The following is a 26,048-nucleotide window of genomic DNA, read 5'->3' on the forward strand; positions in this document are numbered from 1 at the left end:
TCTACATAGCTTCAAACCGTCGTCAAATATGCTCATTTTCTTAGACGTTTGACACGAAAAGGCAACGGCAATTAATTGACAAACCACACAGACACATACCTACAGTATATTTTGCATGCAACAGTGGAAAATCTAATCATTTTCATGGGCTTAATCAACATTCTAAATCATAAGGTTGGTGACCATTGCTTCTAAAATGAATCAATTTTCAGATAAACCGAGATACTATAATCACCTGCTGTCTGAAAGTTAAGAGCCACCATGTGACAGCCATTTGCCCAAAGAGGGTAGGGGTCATAGTTGGAGGACTCCACACGCTGGCCTTTAGGGTAAATCCGACTAAGAGCCTTGTGATTGTACTGCAGGAAACTCAAGGAAAGGCTCTTTCCTGGTGTCTTATTCTCTACAAAAGAACGAACTTCTTTGCAGTTGTAGTAGTCTGGAAAGACAGAGGGAAGTTTATGATCTTCACAAAGTACAGCAGTCTCATGAAAGAATACATTTTAATAAGTTGTTGTGCTTATTAACTGTTGTTTGTACTTTCCTACCTTGGTACGGCTGTATAATTTTCTAAAGCTACTAGACTAAGATGATTCACTATGTAATGAGTGACCACTTTAACAGCACGTATTTACCAAAACGGTCCTTGTCCTTGCTGCGTGGCTGACAGTATACCACAAGGTCTGACATCTCCATAGCAACCTCTGCTTTCTTCTCCACTTCCTCTTGCGCCTTCATCTGAGGTTGGACAAATATGTCACTACTTGTAGTGATGGTTGGATATCATCATTTGCAAAAGCTTCAATAAAAACACGTAAAAAGGAACGTTTCTTTAATCTGTAAATGCAAACTTAGTATACGAGTGTTATATTGTGGCTGTAAAATCTATTCAACTCACTTCAACATAAGAGGCATTTCAGCAAACTGATGCACTCGGATATACTGTACGACCCCAGTCTCGGACGAGCACTCACTCAGACATTTTATTATGTAGAACAAACTCAGATAAAAAGCTTGAAAAAAATAATGAATTAGTTCAAAAGTGCAACTCTTTAGCATTCAGAAACGCTAAAAGAAATGAATAAAAACATTGTGGTGGTGAGTAAATGTTACATTTATAGGGCAAGTGCCGGGAAATAAATGTAGACTCACTCCCTTCTGAAGAAAATATATGGAATCACTCCATTTTGAGTAGAAAATACAGACACACCCAGTCAATTTCCTTTCCTTAATTGGGCCCCGCCTCAGATTAGATGTGCTCGTTAGTCAGCAGTTAAAAACAGTGCAGTTATCAAACCTTGGAGGGCAGCTGGACCAAGTGGACTCACAAGAATCATGGCTCCAACAAGAGAGATGTCTCTTGAGACCAAGGAGAGGATTATCAAACTTCTTGAAGGTAACGCTACACGTATGGTTGCCGAAGATGTGGCCTCTTCACAGTCAGCTGTATCAAAAATCTGGACCAAGTACAAACAGCCTGGCAAGGCTGTTAAAGTTAAGCGTATTGGTAGTCCGAGGAAGACATCCAAACGTCATGACAAATAACTAAAGGCCATATGTCTTGAAAACAGAAGATGTACAACAAGACAAATGAAGAAGAAATGGGAGGAAGCTGGAGTCAAGGTATAGGACAGAACTGTGCAAAATCGCCAAAAGGAAATGGGATTTTCATACTTGAAAGCTAAAAGGAAACCATCATTGGTACTTAAACAGAAAAGAACAAGACTGCAATGGGCTAAGGAGAGTCAATCGTGGATTGTGAATGACTGGATAATGATCATTTTCAGTGATGAGTCAATCTACAAAGTGATGATGCTGGAACTTTTGTTTGGTGCCGTTCCAGTGAGATTTACAAAGATGACTGCATGAAGCGATCCTCAGTCCTTGATAATATGGGGCTGCATGTCAGGCAAAGGCACTGTGGTTAAATCTTCAATAAATGCACAAGTTTACATTGAAATTTTAGACAGCTTTCTTATCCCTTCAATTGAAAATATGTCATTTTCTAAGATGACAACTCATCATGCCACAGAGCTAAAGGTGTTAAAGCATTCCTTGGAGAAAGATTCATCTGGTCAATGTCATGGCCTGCAAATAGCCCACATCTCAATCCTATTGAAAACCTGTGGTGGAAATTGAAAAAAATGGTCCACAGCAAGGCTCCGACCTGCAAGGATGATCTGGCAACTGCAATCAAAGAGAGGTGGCACTCATCAAGTCCATGCCTCTGAGATTGCAAGCTGTCATAAAAGCCAGAGGTGGTACTACTAAATACTAGAGATGTATTTTGATTGTTATTTCTTTGTTTCTCATGATTCCATATATTATTCCTCAGAACGGAGTGATTCTATATTTATTTCCCTGTACTTGCTCTATAAAAGTAACATTTACTGACCACCACAATGTTTTTTATTAATTTCTTTTAGTGTTTCTGAATGCTGGAGTTGCACTTTTGGAAAATTTTCATTATTTTTTCAAGCTTTTTATCTGAGTTTGTTCTACATAATAAAAGGTCTGAGTGAGAGCTCATCCGAGAATGGTGATTCCATACTTTTTGCTCGTGGTTGTATAACGGCCATACGGTCCCGACCCCTATTGTCGAGGTTATCAAGAATATACTGCAAGCCTTTCCTGGAAGTAACACTACTGACTGTGTTTAGCTACTTGGCGAAGACAAATCGCACATGACACACATTTTCCCCCCAAATTATGATTTATAATAATAATTTTTTTCTTCATTATGATATATTTTTCAACAAGTGCGATTTATACTCCGGAGTAATTTATGGTCCGGAAAATACATTCAAAGTGCTAAGACATGGAGACTTTGTCAAAAAATGAAAACAAGTGCACTAACGTAATTTTACATGAAGAAAGAAAATTTGGAAAGAAAATTCTGCTTGTAACATCACAACCGGAATTGATGATCATGTCTTGTCTTCTAATGCTGCGCTAGACATATTGACAGAATTATAGAACGGTCACATGGCAACAAGAGAATAAAGGTAGCCTGCTAGCTGGCTTCATACAGCTGCAGTTTATTCTGGGTGTGATATCGTCTTTTGTTTGGAGATTTTTTTGTGGGAAGGGCCAAGGCAGCTGAGAAAGGAAGACTAATTAGGATCCAATTATTAAGCCTTATTCGGCCCATTTTGAATGTGTGTGTAGATTTGCTTGGTTTTAGTTAAAGCAGTCACTGTTTTTTTCATCTGTGTGATTTTGACAAAGATCAGATCACATTTGATGGTAATTTTATGCAGAAATGTGAGAAATTCCAAAAGGTTCAGATACTTTTACATATCACTGTATACATCTACCTTCCAGTATATGAGAAGCCTTGTGAGGAACGAAATTGCAATGCGGCTGAGGGGGCTAAGATTAAAACTAACAAAGAATATTTAACATTTCTCATCGAAATATTTAAGATGGAAATACTTGCCCCTTGCTGAATATTGAATTGCTTGCTCATCTCTCTTTGAGTGATGTTCCACAACACCATATACCATTCATAATACTCCTCCAAAGACTCTGCAGCCAAGTCAAAATACAGATTGTCGTCCTCCATGTTCTGCAGTGTCAGAACATTAAGCTTTCCATTTTTACAATTTTTCACTGAAAATAGAGAAGAATTAACAATGTTTGTTTTTATTTTATCTTACAAATTCATTTCCACAGTTGACCTTTCGCAAAAGCTCAGCCCTCCTTACTTACAGTTGCTGAGCCGACACTACAACGGAACAAGCCATTGCAAGCAGACGTATAAAGGAGTGTTTTACATGATTTATTTTGGGGCTATACCAGTGCAGATTGAGGCAAAAATCATTTGCGATATGCAGCGGAGAGTTATATTGAAAATATTAAAAAATGTAGCAAGCTATCAAGGCAAAAGCATATAAGTTCAACCAAGGGCGTAGGTTTGGTCTCAATATTGGTAGGGACGATATAACAGCATACCCTCCATGTACACCTTTTGTTTGAGATGGGACATTAATAAAACCAAGCAGATTGGGTGAACAGCAGTCAGGGCTACACTTCTCACCAATGTGAACCAAACTAATGGATAGGCTAAATTATCAATGCAAAATAAATCAATACAAATGTATTTAACTTCCGCACTGCAAATTTATAACGTCTTAATCTGACAATTTTTCTTAAATCTAGTCGAATAATTTTCTCGATCTTGTTGTGAGTGTTAAAGGCTGGTTAACAGATTAATGCGTCAGATTCTTCCGCTTACTTTAAGTAAATATTACAACAGTATTTGTTCTTATTAGGGCCATACAACTACAAGTTGGTCATTTTTCACCTAAATCAAGAAAAAAATGCTTTCAAATAATGTTTTGAACAATATCTATTCTTGAATTAAGAACATTTCTGACAAGGTTTTTTTTTTTTTTTTTTTTTTTTTTTTAAATATTAAATAATATAATTCGATTCAAACCTTTTTTTTTTAAATACTAAAGAAACATTTTAAATACTTCCAGAATATTAGCAAATTTAAATTGCAATATTTAAACGCATAGGTGGGTAGAGTAGCCAAAACTTTTTCTCAAGTAAGAGTAGCGTTACTTCGAAATAATATTGCTCAAGTAAGAGTAAAAGTAGCTGTGAACACGTGTCTGAATGTAGGGGGAGCCAAGTCATCAGCCAATCAAACTTGCGTTTGAGGGGGGAAACATTCAGCAAGGGAAGAGGGGTCAATGTAAGTCTGAACATATTAAAAGTACTGTAATTCACTTAATAATGGTAGGGTTAATTCTATCCTTACAACATGGGAAGATGAAGTCATTTCATATATAATTGAAGTCTTTATATAATGCAAATACGGTTGCGTAAAAGTTGGTGGGGACATTTTAAGCATCCTGAAAAGTTAGAAGTGTTATGTCCCTACAGTCCCTATGCAAACCGACGCCCTTGGGTTCAACACTGACAGCAAATAAAAAAAGGGTTGGGAAAACAAAGGTGTCCGTTCACAAAATGTTGTATGAAGGCGCTTATTAAGACGGTATGTTTATTTTGAAGGAGGAAACTTTGTTTTAATTATTCATGCATTGATAGAGTGGAATGTAAACGAAGACATAAAACTAACTGACTAGTTCATTAAACAGCTATACTAAGACATTATAGCTAGGACATCCTAGTAAGATATCATATTGGAAATCAGTAACTAGAACTTTGATATACACTTTAATAAATGTTTTTGACTCGACTAAACCATGTCATGCAAGGCAGCTCGCTAGTTAGCCTCTGGCGTTAACTTAATCTTACTTTAAGGCAACTCGTATGTTTGCTTGTTTAATTTTGAAGACATTTAGCTGGAAGTGAAACTGTTTAATCCATTAGAATTAAGTTTTTTTGGTTTTTTTTTTTGTTTTTTACACTGATAAATTCCTGGGTAAGTCGCAATGTTGTTTTCGTCAAAGATGACGATAAAGAAAATATTTCGTCAACGAACACTGTTATCATGACATGACAATCACAATAAAATGCTCCATCCCAACTCAATAACCACCTAATTACCAATGACATTTACGAGCAGTTTCAATCCGGTTTCCGCCCCCTCCATAGCACTGAAACAGCCTTACTTAAAATTGCAAACAACCTCCTCATAGCATCCGACTCTGGTCTATTATCAATCCTTGTCCTCCTCGATCTTACTAACGCCTTCGACACCATTTCCCACACAATCCTACTTGACCGACTCTCCTCTGTTGGTATCACCCACACACCCCTTTCCTGGTTCACTTCCCACCTGTCCGACAGCACACAATTTGTCAAATTCAGACCCCATTAATCCAATTCCCTCCCTATCTCGGCTGGTGTGCCCCAGGGTTCTGTCCTGGGGCCGCTCTTCTTTATCATTTAAATTCTCCCCCTAAATTCTATCTTTAGCAAACACAACATTCACTTCCACTGTTACGCGGATGACACCCAGCTCTACATTTCCTTAAAACCAACCGCCTTCCTTCCACCTTCCTCCCTCACCCTCTGCTTAGGTGACATTAACTCTTGGTTCTCCTCTAACTTCCTCCTACTCAACAGCTCAAAATTAGAAGCCCTCCTAATTGGAACCATTACCATCATCTATTACCATCAACAATGGACAGATCTCTCCTTCTGCTCAGGTTAAGAGTCTGGGTGTCATCCTCGACAGCACGCTCTCCTTCCGGTCAGATTTCAACGTATCACCAGATTAGCCTATTTCCACCTTCGCAATATTTCTTGTCTCCTCCCTTCTCTCACCCGCTATACCGCTTCCACCCTGGTCAGTAGTCTAAAAACCTCTCGGCTTGATTACTGTAACTCACTGCTCTTCGGTCTCCCAAACAAGTCCCTCCAAAAACAGCAGCTCAGACCCCCGCCACACACCACATCACCCCCATCCTCTATCAACTTCACTGGCTTCCCGTCAAACAAAGAATCAGTTACAAGATCCTCATCATTACCTTGAAAGCACTCCATGGCTTGGCCCCTCCCTACCTTTGCAATCTACTCTTTTTAAACAATTCACCCCGTCCACTTCGCTCTTCCACTATCCTCCCCCTTTCCGTCCCTTGAGTCCGTCTCTCCACCTTTAGTTCCAGAGCTTTTAAGCAGTGTGCCCCCCAGCTCTGGAAATCCCTGCCCCCTGATCTTTGCAGTATATCTACCCTTTCACTTTCCAAATCCAGACTCAAAACACACCTGTTCACTCTTTCTTACCCACCATTTTCCCCAGCTCTGTTATATCTTTACTTCTCTTTATTGTGCTTTTAACCATTTATCTTTTTAATATCGCCATCTCTCTTGTGAAGTGTCTTTGTGTGGCTTGAAAAGCGCTCAAGAAAATGTATTATCAGTATTATTATTATCATTATTATCATCGTAGCCTGTGTCTGGTTGTGTCACTCATGAGATGTGCTGCTGCTCTCCAGTTCCAACACATGCACACATGGTAATATTTGTTTGCTTATCTTTGCCAGAGAGAATATGCAATATTGCTTTAGCCTTTACAAGTCTGTGCTGAGTGATAATCACACACAAAATGTAACTCGTAGCATAGACTTCATAATGGTACTAACGGGACACGGGGCGCGGGCCAATTAATAGGGAGCCTGCATTGTTGGCATGGCCGTCAAAGCTGACCGAGTGGAATCACAGACAAAGAGCTTTTTTCGTTGAAAATTCTTGTGAATAAATGACTGATTGATTCCTGGTTAAAAGCAAAAAAAATTATGCAGTTAGCATTTATTTTTCATAAATATGTCGAAGTAAGATGCTAGACCGTCAGTCAATGTGGCGGCCGCCATATGTAAACAGAGCTTTTCCGGTGAAAATTATTGTGAATAAATGCTTAAAGCCCTGAATTCTTAATTGATATGGACGTAAAACAGTCTCGATTGTTGACAATGTGGCGGCAGCCTTGTAACAAAAAGTTTTTTACGTTAAAAATCCTTGTGAGAAAACCGAAAAATATAATAATTACATTGAATCCTCGAACAAATCATTCCTGAGACAATCCTTCCTGTTTGTATGCGGTACAGCTTTCGTACTTTTTCAACATAAATTCGGCATTGGATGGCTGCCTGTGTCGCTGGGACCGACTGCGAATAACAAACGGATGGTGGGATGGCCCCCTACTTGACGGTGTGGCGCAGTGACATTCAAATCTAAGCCGTCAATATGATTATGAAGTCTATGCTCGTAGCATTAGCGTTAGCATTAGGCTAATGCTAATGGCGAGCATCCTCTTAAACTCTTGGACAACTTTTTTTACATACAGTCCGCAGTGGTAAAATGTAGCGAAGTAAAAGTAATTCTATTACTACTACTACTACTACTACTACTACTACTACTACTTTTTTGAACGTGCGCGGCTTTGTGAGCTTTTTTGTCTTCAGCTGTAAAAATTTACGGTAGTTGATACAAAATCAATTCATTATGACAATGGGGCATCCGAGAGTTTGTCGGATCATGCTTTCTTAACAACGGTCTCGAAGGCATTCGATTGTTTGATTGCTGTTTAGGAGGCAGCGTTTGCGAAGGGTCAATTGATTACATTGGGTTTTAAACTCAGGTTTGATACAGTTTGTTTGTCTTCCACCATATTTATAAATTATTCCACATTAACGTGGTAAGGTATGAGACGGGAAAATAAATTCTACTCACAGATGTTGCACTTAGAGATATCCACCACGCCTTTACATAGTTCACCCAAAGGATTGTCTTCTATGTCCTGTTTTAATTTAGGTTACAAATGCATGTGACATTTTCATCTTTATACCTTCAAGCACTCACAGAAATAATTATGTTAAATGCCTTTCACCTGTTGTCCAAAATCAAGTTTTGGGTTGTAAGACACCTCCTCAACATAATTGGATGGGAAAAAGAGCTGTACATTTCCACCATGGTCCCCTTTCCACCTGGAATATTAGACGAATGTGAACATTTTTTTCTTTCTGGGTATATTTGCAATTGGTTATGTCAACCAAAAATAATGCAGACTCACCATCCATCATTGTCTTTTGATACATTATGTATCAGAGCCCCTTTACTGAAGGTGAGTTCATCGGGTCTCTCAGCTTGGTAGCGGTAAACAGCCCTAACAGTACTCTTTGGCTGAAAGAAGACAGACAAAAAAATGAAAATACAGTGACCCTACAGTGCACAAATCATGACACGCAATACGAGATATTAGCGTACTCACCAGTGATGATTCAATCTCGTTGGGTTCAACATACGTTTTCATTTGATAGAGTGAGGCAGCATCTTTATCCTGTCAAACAAAGGCCAAAGTCCAATCCAACTCATCTCAGTTTTTTTCCGACACAACCTTTTTGACCGAGAGAGCCAAAACACCCAACATATTCAACAATAGTGCCTAGGCCTGTCGCGGTAACAAATTTTATAAGTTGGTGCAAAAGATGAAATAGGTGAGAAACCCACCGTCATATTTTTTTTTTGTCAATTAGAGCCCATTAAACGTGTTAAATTGATTCATAATGACTATCATCTTGTCCAGCAAAGTGCGCATGCAACAAATTTGAAGCCAAATTATTATCATTTATGACATCATATTATCATTGCCAAACAGATTTTTCATAATAGGTATCATTTTAGATTTATTCTTAGTGTAGAATCTGAAGTATATGCGATTGCCTCCAGAAATCTGAACATGATATGCTTTTATTTTGAAATGTTCACCGGAAGTACGTTTGCGAAGCCACTAGCCGTAAGCTTTACACTCAGTCAAACGAAAAACAAAATGCACTTCTCTTTCGTCATGCATGTTGTATTAGTAATAGATTTTTTTTTCCTTTTGTTTGCTGTTGTTGCAAATTCTTTTAATCCAGCGAGTTTTCATGTTTGATGCGTCACCTTTTAACCGCTATTTTGCGTTGTGGAGAAGACTGTCAACCTTTTATAGCAGACTAAAATGGTTCGTATATTGTCTTTTTTCCATTACCCTCAATATAGCAATGCTAACATTTTACAGTGTTTAATATAGAAATATTACCTTATTTTGTATGTCTTGAACTTAGATGAACTTTAATTCGACGGCGTGTTGATGGCCAATAAACATCTGTGAAAGCTACTGGAGTCTCATATGGAAACAACATGCACGTGTGCCGAGTGCACGTAGCACACGAACGCACACATGTATGTACACACGCACGCGGCGATAAATCGCAGCCGGAAAATAACCGCCCTCATTTTTACTAACTGTGCGATAATTTGACTTACTGCATATCGCGACAGGCATAGTCAGGCGTAGTGCCTATAGTCATAAGAGCACTGGGGCCCGTGTCTCCCACACTGGAGAAGTGGCTCCAGCAAATACATAGAGAAACAACAGACACCTACATCCAGAAGAGCGCAGTCCGAGGAACAGCAAAAAATACTGCACAGGACCCTTAAACTCCCAGGCCTCTGGTAGAGGACCCGAGCTTGAGATGAACAGCCACCCAGCATACGAGGGGAAGGTTGAGGGAAGTTTTATTTATTTTGCTTTAGCTTGTCTGAGTCTGTTTTATGATTAGTTTTTTTTCCCCATGCGCTCATGGGAACGCATCATGCAGGAGCGAGAGTGAGGGCCCACTCGGCTTTTATGAGCAGTTGCCGAGTTGTGATTGAAATAAATCTTTAGAAAACCACAACTAACGTCTGACATCGTTACTTGGGATGTTACTATCGTTGCTCAGTTGCGCACTTACCACTTGGAAAATTTACAGTGTATCACAAAAGTGAGTACACCCCTCGCATTTCTGCAGATATTTTAAGTATATTTAAGACATTTAAGTATATATTTATATGGGACAACACTCACAAAATGACACTTTCACACACAATGAAAAGTAGTCTGTGTGCAGCTTATATAAGAGAGTTAATTTATTTTCCCCTCAAAATAACTCAAAATAAAGCCATTAATATCTAAACCCCTGGCAACAAAAGTGAGTGCTTTTGTGGTACACTGTATCTTGTTTCGAGTTGTAAAGGCTAGTTAACAGCTCAATGTGTCAGATTCTTCCACTTATTTTAAGTAAATATTACTACAGTACTGTATTTGTTCTTATTAAGGCCGTACATCTAAAAGCAGCAGGGCCGAGAACCAAAATTGGTATTTGTCATGTGGCAAAATGGATTTTGCCATGTGGCGTTTTTTTTTTTTTTTTTTTTTTTGCCGTGTGGCATTTTTTCTTTGCCAAGTGGCAAAATCAAAATGAATTTTGCCACACGGCAAAATCAGTTTTGCCACAAGGCAAATAACACTTTTGGTTCTCGATGTCTCTCTCTAAAAGCCATTTTTCACCTAAATCAAGAAAAAATGCTTTCAAATAATGTTTTGAACAATATTGTTGTATTAAGAACATTTCTGACAAACAAGTCTTTTAAGATGAAATTTAGGCCTACACACTTTTTGCTTAAAATAAGTGTGAAGCTTATTTTCAGCTTGCTATTTTTCTCATTTTAAGAAATCTAAGTTAGGAAAATTTACTTGAAGCACTAGAAGATAATTTCACTTATTTTTAGTAGATTTACACTGAAAACAAGGGAATTTAAGGTTTTTTTCTTTCTTTTTTCAGAAAAAGGAAAAAGAAAACTTGTTAATAATCTCTTAAGTATCTAGGAATGCAAAAAAAATAAACAGTTCTGCGCATAAGCGTAATGTTAAAAATGGCTGCGAATGCAGCGATTCCAAAGTGAACACTACAAACTTTCGATAAAAAACATATCTACTTACATTTGATCATGGACGGACATGTAGAAAAGTTCTCCTTTGACACATCCTGCCATTTGGCTGCACACAACTCAACTTCACGCCGCTCTCTTACTGTTAACATCTTCGCGGTGTCTTTAAGCATTTATTTATGCCAGATTCATGTTGCACGTGTATGTTTACGATGTACGATTATATTTATTTAGCACCTTTGAATAACATTGAGAGTCCAACTGAATGTAAAAGAGTGCTTATTCACTACCACAAAAGCTTCGGGAGCCAAATATTATCAGGGCAAAAATTTTGACAGGCTGTGTTCTGTCAAACGTGTGTGTGTGTGTGTGTGTGTGTGTGTGTGTGTGTGTGTGTGTGTGTGTGTGTGTGTGTGTGTGTGTGTGTGTGTGTGTGTGTGTGTGTGTGTGTGTGTGCGTGTAGGGAGCGAAGGGGTCAAGTCATCAGCCAATCAAACTTGCGTTTGAGGGCAAAAAAATGGACTAGCACATTCAGCAAGGGAAAAGGGGTCAATGTAAGTCTGAACATATTGAAAGTACTGAAATTCACTTAATAATGGTAGGGTTAATTCAATCCTTATAACATGGGAAGACAAGCTGAATTACCTATTTAATTGAAGTCATTATATAATGTAAATAAGGTTGCGTAAAAGTTGGTGGGGACAATTTGAGCATCCTAAAAAGTTATTAGTGTTATGTCCCTACAGTCCCTATGCAAACCTACGCCCTTAGGTACCACGCAGTTCACTTTCATGGTTTAATCTTTCCTCTACGCATTTTTAATATCATCCTGCACGGCATGTGTTGGAAGGGGCCAGCTTCGCTGCTGGCTGAGCAGAGTCTTGACACACGTGATGAGCTCTGTACCAACTCCCATCTCCTTGCCATCCGCGACGGGAGGGCCACCAATGGGCACTGAATTGAAGCATATTATTGCGACGTACATTTGAAGGTTCATGAAAAATGTGTGAATGGACCATCAGCTAATCACAGCCTGTTTACGGTTGTATGAAAAAGTATCTGAACATTTTGGAATTACATTTCTGCATAAAATCCCCATCAAATGTGATCTGATCTTTGTCAAAATCACACAGATGAAAAAAGAGTGTCTGCTTTAACTAAAACCAAGCAAATATTATAGGTTTTCATATTTTAATGAGGATAGTATGCAAACAATAACAGAAGGGGGAAAATAAGTAACTGAGCCATCACATTTAATATTTTGTGCCCCCCTCCCATCCCTTGTGGCAGCAATAACTTCAACCAGTAGCTGTAGCTTTCCTGTAGCTGCAGATCAGTCTGGCACATCGATCAGGAATAATCTTGGCCCATTCTTCTTTACAAAACTGTTGTAGTTCAGTTAGATTCCTGGGATGTCTGTCATGAATCGCTGTCTTTAAGTCTTGCCACAGCATCTCAATGGGGTTCAAGTCTGAACTTGAACCCCACTTGAAGCCACTCCAGAATGTGTAATTTGATCTTCTGAAACCATTCTGAAGTTGGATTACTTCTGTGTTTTGGATCATTGTCTTGTTGCAGCATTCATCCTCTTTTTAGCTTCAACTGTCTGATAGACGGCCTCAGGTTTTCCTGCAAAACATCCTGATAACTTTTGAAATCATTCTTCCATTACTGTATGCAAGTTGTCCAGGCCCTGAGGCAGCAAACAGCCCCAAATCATGATGCTCCCTCAATCATGCGAGTGGGGATGAGGTGTTGGTGTTGGTGAGCTGTTCCATTTTTCCTCCCCACATGACGTTGTGTGTTACTCCCAAACCAACTTTGGTTTCATCAGCCCACAAAATATTTTGCCAAAACTTCTGTGGAGTGTCCAAGTGCCTTTTTGCGAACATTAAACAAGCAATATTGTTTTTTTTAGAGGGCAGTGGCTTCCTCCGTGGAGTTCTCCCATGAACACCATTCTTGGCAATAGTTTTACATATAGCTGATGTGTGCACAGAGATATTGGACTGTGCCAGTAATTTCTTTTAAGTCTTTAGCAGACACGCTTAGCTTCTTTTTTACCTCTCTTGGTGTCATCTTTGGTGGACTGCCACTCCTTGGGGGAGAAGTAACAGTGCCAAAATCTCTCCATTTGAAGATAACTTCTCTGACTGTTGATTGATGAACATCCAGACTTTTAGAGATGGTTGTGTATCCTTTCATAGCTATATACAAATCAGCTATCCTTGATCGCAGGTCTTCAGACAGCTCTTTTGACCCAGCCATGAAGCACATCTGACAATGCTTCTCATCAAGACAATTCTTGCCAGGTGTGAGTTTTATAGTCGGCATGGCAGCTTTAAACCATTCATCAGTCGTTGGGCACACACCTGACTTAAATATTTTGGTAAAAATTGGTTTCAATTGCTCAAAGTCTCCTTAGGCAGAGGGTTCACTTACCTATTTTTCCCCATTCTGGCATTGTTTGCATACTGTATCCTCATTAAAATCTGAAAACCTATAAATGTTTGGGTGGTTTTAGTTAAAGCAGGCACTGTTTTTACATCTGTCTGATTTTGACAAAGATCAAGTCACATTTGATGGGGAGTTTATGCAGAAATGTGAGAAATTCCAAAAGGTTCAGACACTTTTTCATACCAATGTATGTCAAACAAGCTGGCCGGTTCCACATTTAAAATCACGGGTTGGGGAGAGCCAGATGGACTCTTCAAAAGAGCCAGATATAGCTTGTGAGACATAGGTTCCCTACTTCTGCTTTAAGGGTTATGATTATTTAGATTATTTAGAAATACATTTTATCTTAAGAAACGACTCTCCATTTTCTGGGCAAATATTAGGAAAATGTAACGATTCTCAGAATCTCAGAAAAAAATGGCATACTCCTGTGACTTATTCCCTACATACTGTGCAGCTGTACTGTAATCTTTGAAAATGTGTCTACAGACAGTATTTTTACCCATTTCCTTTTTAACTCACTGTGCTGAAGCGAGCCACAAGGTCAGGAGTGACTGGGTAGCGTAGCTTGGTCTTGCGATATAGTGGTTTCTTCTTAAAGTAGTTTACCATCTCCACGAGGCTTTCAAATTCGGTTGTTGTACCGAGCAGATAAACATTGCCTTCCTTCTGAATCCGACAGTGTTTCACCTTACCGTCGCCTCTGAAAGATGGAGAATTGGTATTTTTGTACAAAATCAATTCAATGAAGCAACCTAGGTATAAACACGCTGCTCGACCTGAACGTGATAGCAAAGGATTCAGGTTCTCCCTCCCTCTGTCGGATGAGGAATGCTCCATCTCTAGGGATTTTGAGCAAATATTCTTCAGCTTCACCTCTGCTCAGGTTTGGGTAGAACCACCTAAAACAAATACAATACAATCTTCAACCAATTGTTGATGTAAAACAAACAGTGCAGGCTTTTCACACCCTAATACAGGGAGTCATCAAGTTATGAATGAGTTCCGCTTCTACACCGTAACGTAACCCGAATTTCCGCCTTCGTTGGAGTTCACTGTTTAAGTCGAAATTAATGTGAAACTACTTCATAGAAAAAATACTGTAACAATTCAGATTGCATGTATTCTTCAGGTTGCAAAGTTGATGAATGGAGTTTTGTGTTTTCTAAGCTGTCCCTAAACGCACCACGTCACTGACTGAAGAGAGGAAGGGGTGGAAGGCTGTTGTTTTGTTTTCGTTTTTGATGGCGTTGGCTACAGGTAACAGTAGTCGTGCTCTGTGCTTCCGGTTGCAGATAAACCTTTGAAAACTCTCACAAAATTGGCGTTGTTCCTGTTGACGCTACAATTAAATAAAATGAATAAATAAGATGTACTTGACATTACTGCTGAGAGGTGAATGGAGAAGGAGGGGAAGCTGTGAGAGCTATTGGTGAGCAAGTGAGCAAGCATTTGTACCGACTTTTGACAACGCAAGGTCTGTGTGAACACAAACCTGGTTTTAGTGACAGGTTAGCATAGCGCGAGCAAGGCATTTTCTAGCGATGGCTTAACTTTGGTCTGAAGGCTGCATATCTTTAATGATGTTTTTATGATGTTAAAAGGAACCACGAATTTAAAGACTTGTAGGCTCTAATATTTTCCAGGAATGCAAAAATTAGATAAATAAATACGCAAATAAATAATTAAAAGTGTCATTAAAATGGAGGACCAGCAGTTCAAAAATTAATTAAATACGCAATTAAAATAATAATTAAAAGTGTCATTAAAATGCTTCTATTTCAATATTTATTTTATTTTAACATTTATTTCAATATTTGCTTATTTATTTTAATTTTTAAATATATTTATTTCAATTTTTATTTATCCATTTCAATTTTTATTTGTTTCACTTTATATTCATTTTTAACATATATTTCCATTTTTATTAATTTATTTCAACATTTATTTATTCATTCCAATATATATATATTTATTTCATTTTGTATTTATTTAAATTTGTATTTATTTATTTCCTTATTTATTTATTTATTTCAACATTTATGTATTTCACTTTTTATCTATTTCATTCTTGCACTCTTGTTCCCCCAGTGGCCGCATGAAATAATTTTATCTGTCATTGGCTCATCAAACTCGGTAGGCGGGCGTGAACTCGGCGGGGTTTGAGTTGAGCGAGTCAAGCTACATGGCTCTGGAGTCAAGATAGTGCTCCTTCCTTCCCAACATGGCAGCATGGCAGCCATTGCTGAGGTTTTGCATGAGCGCTCTCTCGCTATAAACCACTGTGTTTTCTAAGCCACGTGCTCAGGGTCCGAATTTCCTGCGTCAACGTGTTCTGCTAAGTCTAACATGTCCGTTATTAAATCCCGAGAAAGCCCATTTACAAATGATACTATTTATTACTGATGCACCGATACCGATAACAGTATCGCCGGGGGAGGACCGATCCGGTACTAAATGGCGGTATCGGTATCGGCAAGTACCAACAAACAGGGCGCCGATACCATTACCCGGTCCAGTATTATAACACTTGACCGCAGCCTTTTTCCTCCTGACGCTCATTACACTCTGTTTCTGTGTTGTGTGATGATACGTGATCACTTTGCATGCCAAGTAGCTATCATTATTGGCCTGCTCCAGACCAATGAGAGCGAGCCAATAGCCGCTCTTAACCGATGTCGGGACAGCTTTTTCATATGGAGGGAAAACAAACCAGGAGAAATGGCAGTGGTCTGGAAATATTTCTGCACAGAAATTCCGTTGATTACATTCAATGACTGCATGCAAGATTTGTGGCCTGAAAGTTTCGAGAGGTGGATTAAGATTGGCAACAGCAAGACTGCTGCCCAGAGGAAGGAGGCTGGACCGCAGCAACAATCCCTGGTCAGTTCACCGTCTACTTTACTTTTATTGTCTTTTACAGAAACAAATGCCGCAGTAATTTGAGACCTGTTCCCAAAGTAGGGTTACCACCTTTCAGAAAAGAAATAAGGGACGCCCCTTCCTGCCCAAAGCCCAACAGTCGACAAAAAAAGGCACATCCCCAAAACTCATAAAATGCATAGAAATGTATCTATTTATATATATTCTGTATTGGTTCAATACAGAACGCAACTTTTTAATTCCCAATTCGGAACGATTCCTTATTTCAAAGGACGGATGGCAAGCTTATTTAAAAGTGCTGTAGAAGTAAGCTAAGCTAAGGGGATAAGGTGATGAACAGAGAGGGAGGCTAACAGAGAGACAGGATGCTGTGGTCAAATATTATTACTTATAATTTCATGAAAGTTGCACTGTTTAGCCTTTGAGAGCAAAAACTCAGGGTTTAAAAAAAAAAAAATTCAGTTCATTTATTGTATTTCTTCTTTGTTTTACTGTTGGACTAGTATTATACATGTTTTAATTTCACAAATTTAGCATTATTTTGGCCTTTGAGAGCCAAAGGTTTATTCAACTATTGTTATCCATACCAGGTATGCAGTAAGAGGTTCTTTCAAAAGAGGTGGTATCGGTATGGTATCGGATGATACTGCACAGCCAGGTATCGGCATTGGGGCCAAAAAATGGTATCTATTTATAGTGGCGACAGAGTGTTGGGGAGGGCATGAAATGTTTACGTCTTCCTGGGGGGGTGGCGTAACAGAAAACAATTGAGAAGCACTGCTTTACACAATGAGTTTTCTTATGAAACAAGCAGTACCTGACTGCAATCAACTGATTACGTTTGTAAAACAGCAGATTGGTGAAAAGGTGTCCACTTGATCAGTTGAAATGAAAACCTTTACCCACTGCGCCCTTCGTGAAATCATTTTTGTCTTGCATTCTGTCTTTGCGCAATAACGATTACATAAGTTAGCCTGGAGAGTATCTTCAAAATGAGAGCTAAAAATAGGCAAAGTAATTCATGAATCATATTTTGGTTTTACTGAAATATGAGTTGACAGGGACAAACCGTTGTTGGAGATGTGGGTTGGGATGAGGTACAGCATCGGTGAGACGCAATTCAAAGTCTTGACAACGCAGTGGGTTCTCCCTATAGTGCTGTATAAGTGCATACACACTGGGAAACTGGAGGTTTGCAGTCAGGTAGTAGTATGTGCCTTGTCCCTCTGTACAAGAACGAATGCGACAATGCTGGACTCTCCCATTGCGCCTGATAAGATTAAAGACAATAGGTTAAAATATTTAACACCATAAAAGAAAAAAAGAGAGAACAAACATACATATTACACGTCCTTCTCAAAAAATTAGCATATTGTGATGAAGTTTATTATTTTCTGTAATGTACTGATAAACATTAGACTTTCACATATTTTAGATTTATTACACACAACTGAAGTAGTTCAAGCCTTTTATTGTTTTAATATTGATGATTTTGGCAAAAAAATTAAGAAAAACCAAAAACCCCAATCTCAAAAAATGTGCATACTGTATTTCATCCGACCAATACAAAAAAGTGTTTTTTAATACAAAAAAAGTCAACCTTCAATAAATTATATCAGCTATGCACTCTATACTTGGTCAGGAATCCTTTTGCAGAAAATACTGCTTCTTTGCAGCGTGGCATGGAGGCAATCAGCCTGTGGCACTGCTGAGGTCCTAAGGCCCAGAATGCTTCGATAGCGGCCTTAAGCTCATCCACAGTGTTGGATCTGGTGTCTCTCAACTTCCTCTTCACAATATCTCACAGATTCTCTATGGGGTTCAGGTCAGGAGAGTTGGCAGGCCAATTGAGCACAGTAATGCCTTGGTCAGTAAACCATTTACCAGTGGTTTTGGCACTGTGAGCAGGTGCCAGGTCGTGCTGAAAAATAAAATCTTAATCTCCATAAAGCTTTTCAGCAGATGGAAGCATGGAGTGCTCCAAAATCTCCTGATAGCTAGCTGCAATGACCCTGCCCTTGATAAAACACAGTAGACTAACACCAGTAACTGACACGGCACCCCAGATCATCACTGACTGTGGGTACTTGACACTGGACTACAGGCATTTTGGCATTTCCTTCTCCCCAGTCTTCCTCCAAACTCTGGCACCTTGATGTCCGAATGACATGCAAAATTTGCTTTCATCTGAAAAAAAGTACTTTGGACCACTGAGCAACAGTCCAGTGCTGCTTCTCTGTAGCCCAGGTCAGGCACTTCTGCCGCTGTTTCAGGTTCAATTCAAAAGTGGCTTGACCTGGGGAATGCGGCACCTGCAGCCCATTTCCAGCACACACCTGTGCACGGTGGCTCTGGATGTTTCTACTCCAAACTCAGTCCACTGTTTCTGCAGGTCCCCCAAGGTCTGGATTCTTCTCCACAATCTTTCTCAGGGTGCGGTCACCTCTTCTGGTTGTGCAGCATTTCCTGCCACACTTTTTCCTTCCCACAGACTTCCCACTGAGGTGCCTTGATACAGCACTCTGGGAACAGCCTATTCACTCAGAAATGTCTTTCTGTGTCTTAGCCTCTTGCTTGAGGGTGTCAATGATGGCCTTCTGGACAGCAGTCAGGTCAGCAGTCTTGCCCATGATTGCGGTTTTGAGTAATGAACCAGGCTGGGAGTTTTTAAAAGCCTCAGGAATCTTTCGCAGGTGTTTTGTGTTAACCCATTGATTCAGATGATTAGGTTAGTAGCTTTTTTAGAGTACCTTTTCATGATATGCTAATTTTTTGAGAAAGGGATTTTTGTTTTTTCTTAACTTTTTTGCCAAAATCATCAATATTAAAACAATAAAAGGCTTGAACTACTTCAGTTGTGTGTAATGAATCTAAAATATATGAAAGTCCTTTGTTTATCAGTACATTAGAGAAAATAATGAACTTTATCACAATATGCTAATTTTTAAGAAAGGGCCTATACAGTGGACACTAGTGATACGAGCACCTAATCAGGTTTTCAGGATACGAGCATCGCCACCAGAGAAATTGAGCCTCATCATGCGAGCCAATTTGTACTATACGGGTGACAAGCGGTATCCAGAAAAAGCCTCTCTTTCGCTTGGCGTGTCCGAGTGCTACGGCATCCCGCCAGGAGACATGCGAGCTCTCTCTTTCACTTTGTCTCTTCCAGTGTCTCTCTAGGTGGCGTATGAGCATCTCACATAAACAGAATCCCCCCTATCTTTGTTGTCTCCGGTGATAGAATTTTTGTAACAATATGCATCCGAATCATTTGTGCTGATGTTGTACATTGATGATGTACATTAACCATGTCTCCCAGTTTACTTACACCAAAAATGTTGTTTTGTCCATCTTATGCTATCATTTCCTTTAATGTTACGGAGTATGTATGGCTGCTAGGGTCCCACTCTTGTTACATCATTAGAAGACTTTGTAAGTAAGTAGTAAGTGTTTGTATATAAATACTAGAGCTGAAAAGAATACTCGAGCAACTCGAGTAACTTGAGTTTAAAAACTAGTCCGAGTAATTTTATTCACCTCGAGGAATCGTTTAATTTTGCCAGCTCTAAGCATCACGTTTTGCTCGGACTACTTTTAATGCCGGACAACACGCTGACGTCACGTGCGTAGAGGAAGAAGCAATTAAAAACAAAAAAAAACCTTATCGCAGCCGACAGCCGCTACAAACTACTCCGACGTTGCTAAAAACTACGCCCGCATGATGCTACGGTAGTAGAAGGTAGCGTGTGATGCATCTCATAGATATCACATCTATGTAGAACTAGATGCGAAAGGACAGACTGGGCGGCGTTAGTAAACAGCCGCCATCTTAAAGCAGCAGACTTCTCAGCGCTAATAAATAAGATGTCGCTCGCTGTTACTCGCTCACGTAACGTTAGCCCTACGGAGGGCTAGGTGTCTTTGGAGGTAGGTTTGTGTCTTTATTATTGAATCCAAAAAAAAGTTGCTTCAATCAAAAAAAGAAAAAAGTCGCTTCAATCAAAATATATATTTTCAATTTAAAAAAAAGTGACTTCATATTAAAAAAAAATGTGTTTGAATGCAATAATAATTTTGAAACTCAAAAAAATGCATTTGAAAACTATTTTTCTTTTGAATTTTTTTCTTTTGATTGAAGTCAAGTTTCAAGTCAAAGTAATGCAGTTTTACATTTGGGCCACATTTTGGTCTTTATTATTTAATCAAAAAATAAGTTGCTTCAAACAAAAAATATATATATTTTAAAAAGAAAAATAGCTTCAATCAAAAATTTAAAAAATTCAAACATAGAAGAAGGGTTTTTGAATACGAAAAATTATTTGAGACTCAGAAATTTGCATTTGAACACTTAATGTTTCATTTAAACCGTTTTCTTTGATGCAATCCTTTTTTTGTTTGGGCCATATTACAGGTAGGACATTTGTGTCTAAATCATTCAATCCCACAAAAAGTTGCTTCAATCAAAAAAATATATTTTTAAAGAGAATTATAATACTAAGGGGCTGTGAGATATCAATAGAATCGTTATGTGGCAATATAACAAATATTAATAAAGTTAACAAAAAAATAAATCACATTCATGAGCAATTATCGAACATAGATCGAAAATTATGAACATTTCCGAAAGTATTCCGGAAACAGCCGAATGGGGCTTTGACCTCACAGCCAGGAAACAAAAGGTCGAGGCAGGTGCCATCTTTGTTTATCGACAAGAGAGTTGTGTTTGTGTTTTATCAAAAAAAATCGCATTTGTCGCAATGTAGTACCCATGAGCTGGACGACGCAGACAATAAGTAAAGTTCGTCCGTGCAAAGAGGGCTAATTTTGCAGACCCAGCCTCCGGCACGGTTTTGTATGGTGCACATTTTACACTTGAAAGCTATTCGAACTATGGACAAATGAAATCAGGTTTTGCTAAGAAATTGCTGCTGAAAGCAGATGCGGTGCCCACCATACACGCGCAGCCACCTAAATGTCCCGAGATGTCAAGAAAGAGGACGATGACTGGCACTGATGAGACCACCCCACCACCCTAGGCTAAGCAAAAGAGGGGCGCAGCCAAGCTGAAATGGACAGAGTGAGTAATCTTTTATAATAAAAAACATATCACACATTGGATATAAGACTCAACACATGTGGAAATTATCGCTCGTAAAATATATAAAACAAATCCTCTAATCCCATTCATATTTGTGTCTGTTGGCAGAGCGAAAACCTATGATAGCACAATAAATGATAATTATTCTGTACATTACTTTATTTTGCGGTCACGGTGTATCAGTTTCACAAAAAGAAATGCAAAACAAACCATTCAGTGTTTCCCACACTATCCGGTGCCAGTGTTTCATCAGTGTGATTGCTCCCCTCAATAGTCGTTTCATTAGGCTGCATTGGCTTTCCTTTGGGCTCAAATTGATAACCCAAAACACCAAAGAAAGGTTCATAACTCTCCTCGTCACCATTAGAAGAACGTTCGTTACGTCGGATTCATCGCTGCAACTAGAAACAAAATTGTCCGCCATCATCGCCGCCATTCAATACTAAGCACTGAGCCGGGTGTTTCCTAGTTGTGACGTCACGCACACAATATGCTAGATTTCTGGGATCTCGGGCGCTGGTTGTTTTAGCTTGACAATCGATCCAAATTTCTATCATTTTTTGGTGTTGCGATGTGTGTAATTACACAAAGTGGCATGATATGAATCCAAAAGGCATGCGTTTATGGATAAATGATGGAATATTAGCATTTCCCCTTGTGTTTTCATACTCTTTAAGCAAAGAAAAAAATCATTTGCAAAAATAAAATTGCCCTTCCCTAAAAAAATATATACAGTGCCTTGCAAAAGTATTCGGGCCCCTTGAACCTTGCAACCTTTCGCCACATTTCAGGCTTCAAACATAAAGATATAAAATTTTAATTTTTTGTCAAGAATCAACAACAAGTGGGACACAATCGTGAAGTGGAACAAAATGTATTGGATAATTTAAACTTTTTTAACAAATAAAAAACTGAAAAGTGGTGTGTTCCTTGGTTTTCATAAGGCTCTCTGCACTTTAAACAGAACCCTGAGACTATCACAGAGCAGGTGCATTTATACGGAGACTTGATTACACACAGGTGTATTCTATTTATCATCATCGGTCAATTAGGACAACACTGGATCATTCAGAGATCCTCACTGAACTTCTGGAGTGAGTTTGCTGCTCTGAAAGTAAAGGGGCCGAATAATATTGCACGCCCCACTTTTCAGTTTTTTATTTGTTAAAAAAGTTTAAATTATCCAATAAATGTTGTTCCACTTCACGATTGTGTCCCACTTGTTGTTGATTCTTGACAAAAAAATTACATTTCATATCTTTATGTTTGAAGCCTGAAATGTGGCGAAAGGTTGCAAGATTCAAGGGGGCCGAATACTTTTGCAAGGCACTGTATATATTTTTTTCTGTAAGACCAGTGTCAGAGTTGGTCCGCATTGCCGGCAGTAAGTCGAATTCGTTTCCAGTGAGGGTTTTACTCAGCCAAGGCTGCCCTTTGTCACCGATTCTGTTCATAATTTTTATGGAAATAATTTCTAGCCGCAGCTGAAGCGTTGAGGGTTCCGGTTTGGTGACCTCAGTATTGCATCTTTGCTTTTTGCAGATGATGTGGTGCTTTTGTTATCATTGAGCCATGACCTCCAACTCTCACTGGAGCGGTTCGCAGCTGAACCAGTTGGGATGAAAATCAGCACCTCCAAATCTGAGACCATGGTCCTCAGTCGGAAAAGGGTGGAGTGCCCTTTCCGGGCCAGGGATGAGATCCTGCCCCAAGTGGAGGAGTTCAAGTACTTTGGGGTCTTGTTCGAGAGTGAGGGTAGGAGGGAACCGGAGATCGACAGGCGGATCAGTGATGTGTCAGCAGTAATGCGGACTCTGCACCGGTCCGTAGTGGTGAAGAAGAAGCCGAGCCGAAAGGCGAAGCTGTGGGTCGTGACCGATACAAGCGGCCGAAATGAGTTTTCTCCATAGGGTGTCCGGGCTCTCCCTTAGAGGTAGGGTGAGAAGGTCGGTCATCTGGGAGGGACTCGGCGTCGAGCCGCTACTCTCTTCCGCATTGAGAGGAGCCAGCTGAGGTGGCTTGGGCATCTGGTTAGGATGCCTCCTGGACGCCTCCCCGGAGAGGTGTTCCGGGCATGTCTCACCGGCAGGAGGCCCTGTGGAAGACCCAGGACAAGCTGGAGAAACTATGGCTACGTTCATACTACAGGTCTTAATGCACGAATCCGATTTTTTCGTGTTTTTCCGACTCGAGTGAGGCATTAACTTGACGGTCTGAACGTGACAAGTCGTATAGAACTGGACCATTTCAAATCCGATCTGGGTCACTTTCGTATGTGGTTCAAATCCGATCTGGGCCACATTTTTCCAGACTGTCGCGGCGGTCTGTACTGTCCAGTCTCTCAAATCGGAATTCATGCAGCAATTACGTCATCAAAAAGCGAGAAAGACGCCATGGTGCGGTGCAGCTGTGCGTCATTAGCACCTTGCTTGCATGGACACGGCTTTTTAGGAAGGGTCGGACTTGACAACAGCCATATAAAAAATAAAAATGGGTTGAGGATAAGCCTGTGAATGATCGGTTTTCTGTCTGCTCCATATAAGCAATATTTCAACATTGCTTACACGGCCGAGAGTCGGGGCAAACTGCTCGTATGTGTGTGTGACATGCACGGACAGTGCGTGCATGCTATCAATCCATATACTTTGAATATAAATCTAAACTGGGATTATTTATGTCTGGTATTTGTGTCTTCTTTTTAAAAAGCAAAATATGATATCCCTGGAATGACGGATGACAGCCAGCATGTGTGGTCATTTGTTTTGATGCTTCCGCGCATGCGGGTCATCTTGCTCAGCGCTTGTCGGACTGCGAATTAGTGCGCATGTGTAATACTTGAATGGTCTCAATGGACAAAGGCAGTCTGAATGGGCACGCCAAAAAAACAGATATGACAAAAAATCGGATTCGTGCATTAAGACCTGTAGTATGAACGTAGCCTATGTCTCTCGGCTGGCCTGGGAATGCCTTGGGATCCCGCCGGAGGAAGCGGAAGAGGTATAGTATAGTATGGTATGGCGTGTCGTGGCAGTTTGACAATAACAAATTAATAAATGTCACTTGTAAGAAGAACTATGGTGTGGTCGATGTTACATTGGGGAAGAAATGTGTCATGTCTTATCTATGTTGTTTTTCACTTTATTTTATTAGTATGATGTATAATACATGTTTTTGGATAGTTATTTTGAGATTTACTGGGTATTTAGGGGTACTCGGATTGTGCTCGTACCATGAGGCTCCACTGTATTTGTTGACAACATGCCTCCTTAAAAGAAATCAAAATGTGGTGTTTTACCAAATTTGCCCTAAATGAAACAAAATGCCCTAAATACTGTGCCAAATTTTGATATTGAAAATGTGGAAAAACCTATGTGAGCATATCATGTATGAAGTACATTAGCAAACGCAAAGACCTCGTTATTGAATCCTTGATCTCAGAACTGCGAGGTGATGTGCTCAGCAGTCACAGACCATGCCGCAACCATGAAATGCATTATTTTCTCATTGGATTTGAACATTGTGAAAATAGAATAACTAATCCAAATGGATTATATGTATATTCACCATTGTTCAATTCAGTTGTTGTAGTCATCAAGGGACACTGTCACTGTGACAGTCAGAGGTGGGTAGTATTGCATTACATTTCCCTGAGTAACTTTTTGTGAAAAATGTACTTCTAAGAGTAGTTTTACCACACCATACTTTACTTGAGTAGATTTGTGAAGAAGGAACTCTACTCTTAGTCCGCTACTTTGGGCTACAAAGAGTAGTCGCATTTTTCGCCTTTATTCTATATAATAGATTTTACATAGATTTTTGCCAGAGATGCCCACAGTGGCTCTACCAGTTTCACCAATGGGAAACCGCAACAATAATCACATGACTCCATTATACCAATCATATGTAACAATACAGTCACATGACCAGAGACAAGATTGTAGCCGGAAGTCCTATGATCATGTCAGCCTGTTCAATTACGTGGTGTCTTGGAAGCGCTGGAAAATATAAACTATTTCACATAAAGCACTGCCGCCAAAATTACTTGAAAGTGTGGATTTTAGGCTCTCAACCAGTTTTTATTTGGCACCAATAGATCACGCAAAACCTGAGATATAATCGCTTTAATTTCATAGTAGGAAATATGTCTTCTCTACTAGAGGCTACTCATGCTCTTTGAGCGGGTGATGTTTCACTTCTGTAGAGTTTCTCCGTTGGACTTGAATTATTTTGGGGTATTTTTTCTCCTAATATGGTCATGTAAAAGGTTATAGTACAGTGTAATTATATACTGTAACAGTTCATATAGATCAAGTTGTGCTGATACAAAAAAAAACATATATACAGTATATACCATTGCTTAAAATAAAAATCTGACATTTCAGCAGTTACTCACAACTCACAACTTATTCTTTTCACCAAATATTTTTTTACTTGCACT

General features: G+C 39.4%; 1 protein-coding gene across 2 annotated transcripts in view; it reads right to left on the bottom strand.

Annotated features, from left to right (window-relative positions):
• The window catches only part of plcg2 (phospholipase C, gamma 2), a 100,171-nt gene that overhangs the window by 17,715 nt on the left and 56,408 nt on the right, over positions 1-26,048 (bottom strand). For both annotated transcript variants that reach the window (XM_057836917.1, XM_057836918.1), the window contains 10 exons: positions 17,579-17,779; positions 14,406-14,528; positions 14,149-14,329; positions 8,687-8,755; positions 8,489-8,598; positions 8,306-8,402; positions 8,149-8,215; positions 3,440-3,612; positions 636-738; positions 236-439 (listed from right to left, as the gene is read on the bottom strand). In XM_057836917.1, coding sequence (XP_057692900.1) covers positions 236-439; positions 636-738; positions 3,440-3,612; positions 8,149-8,215; positions 8,306-8,402; positions 8,489-8,598; positions 8,687-8,755; positions 14,149-14,329; positions 14,406-14,528; positions 17,579-17,779 — 1,328 coding nt within the window. The remainder of the gene's footprint in view (positions 1-235; positions 440-635; positions 739-3,439; positions 3,613-8,148; positions 8,216-8,305; positions 8,403-8,488; positions 8,599-8,686; positions 8,756-14,148; positions 14,330-14,405; positions 14,529-17,578; positions 17,780-26,048) is intronic.

This window comes from Corythoichthys intestinalis, chromosome 5 (genome assembly GCF_030265065.1).
Source record: "Corythoichthys intestinalis isolate RoL2023-P3 chromosome 5, ASM3026506v1, whole genome shotgun sequence".
Classification (NCBI taxonomy): domain Eukaryota; kingdom Metazoa; phylum Chordata; class Actinopteri; order Syngnathiformes; family Syngnathidae; genus Corythoichthys; species Corythoichthys intestinalis.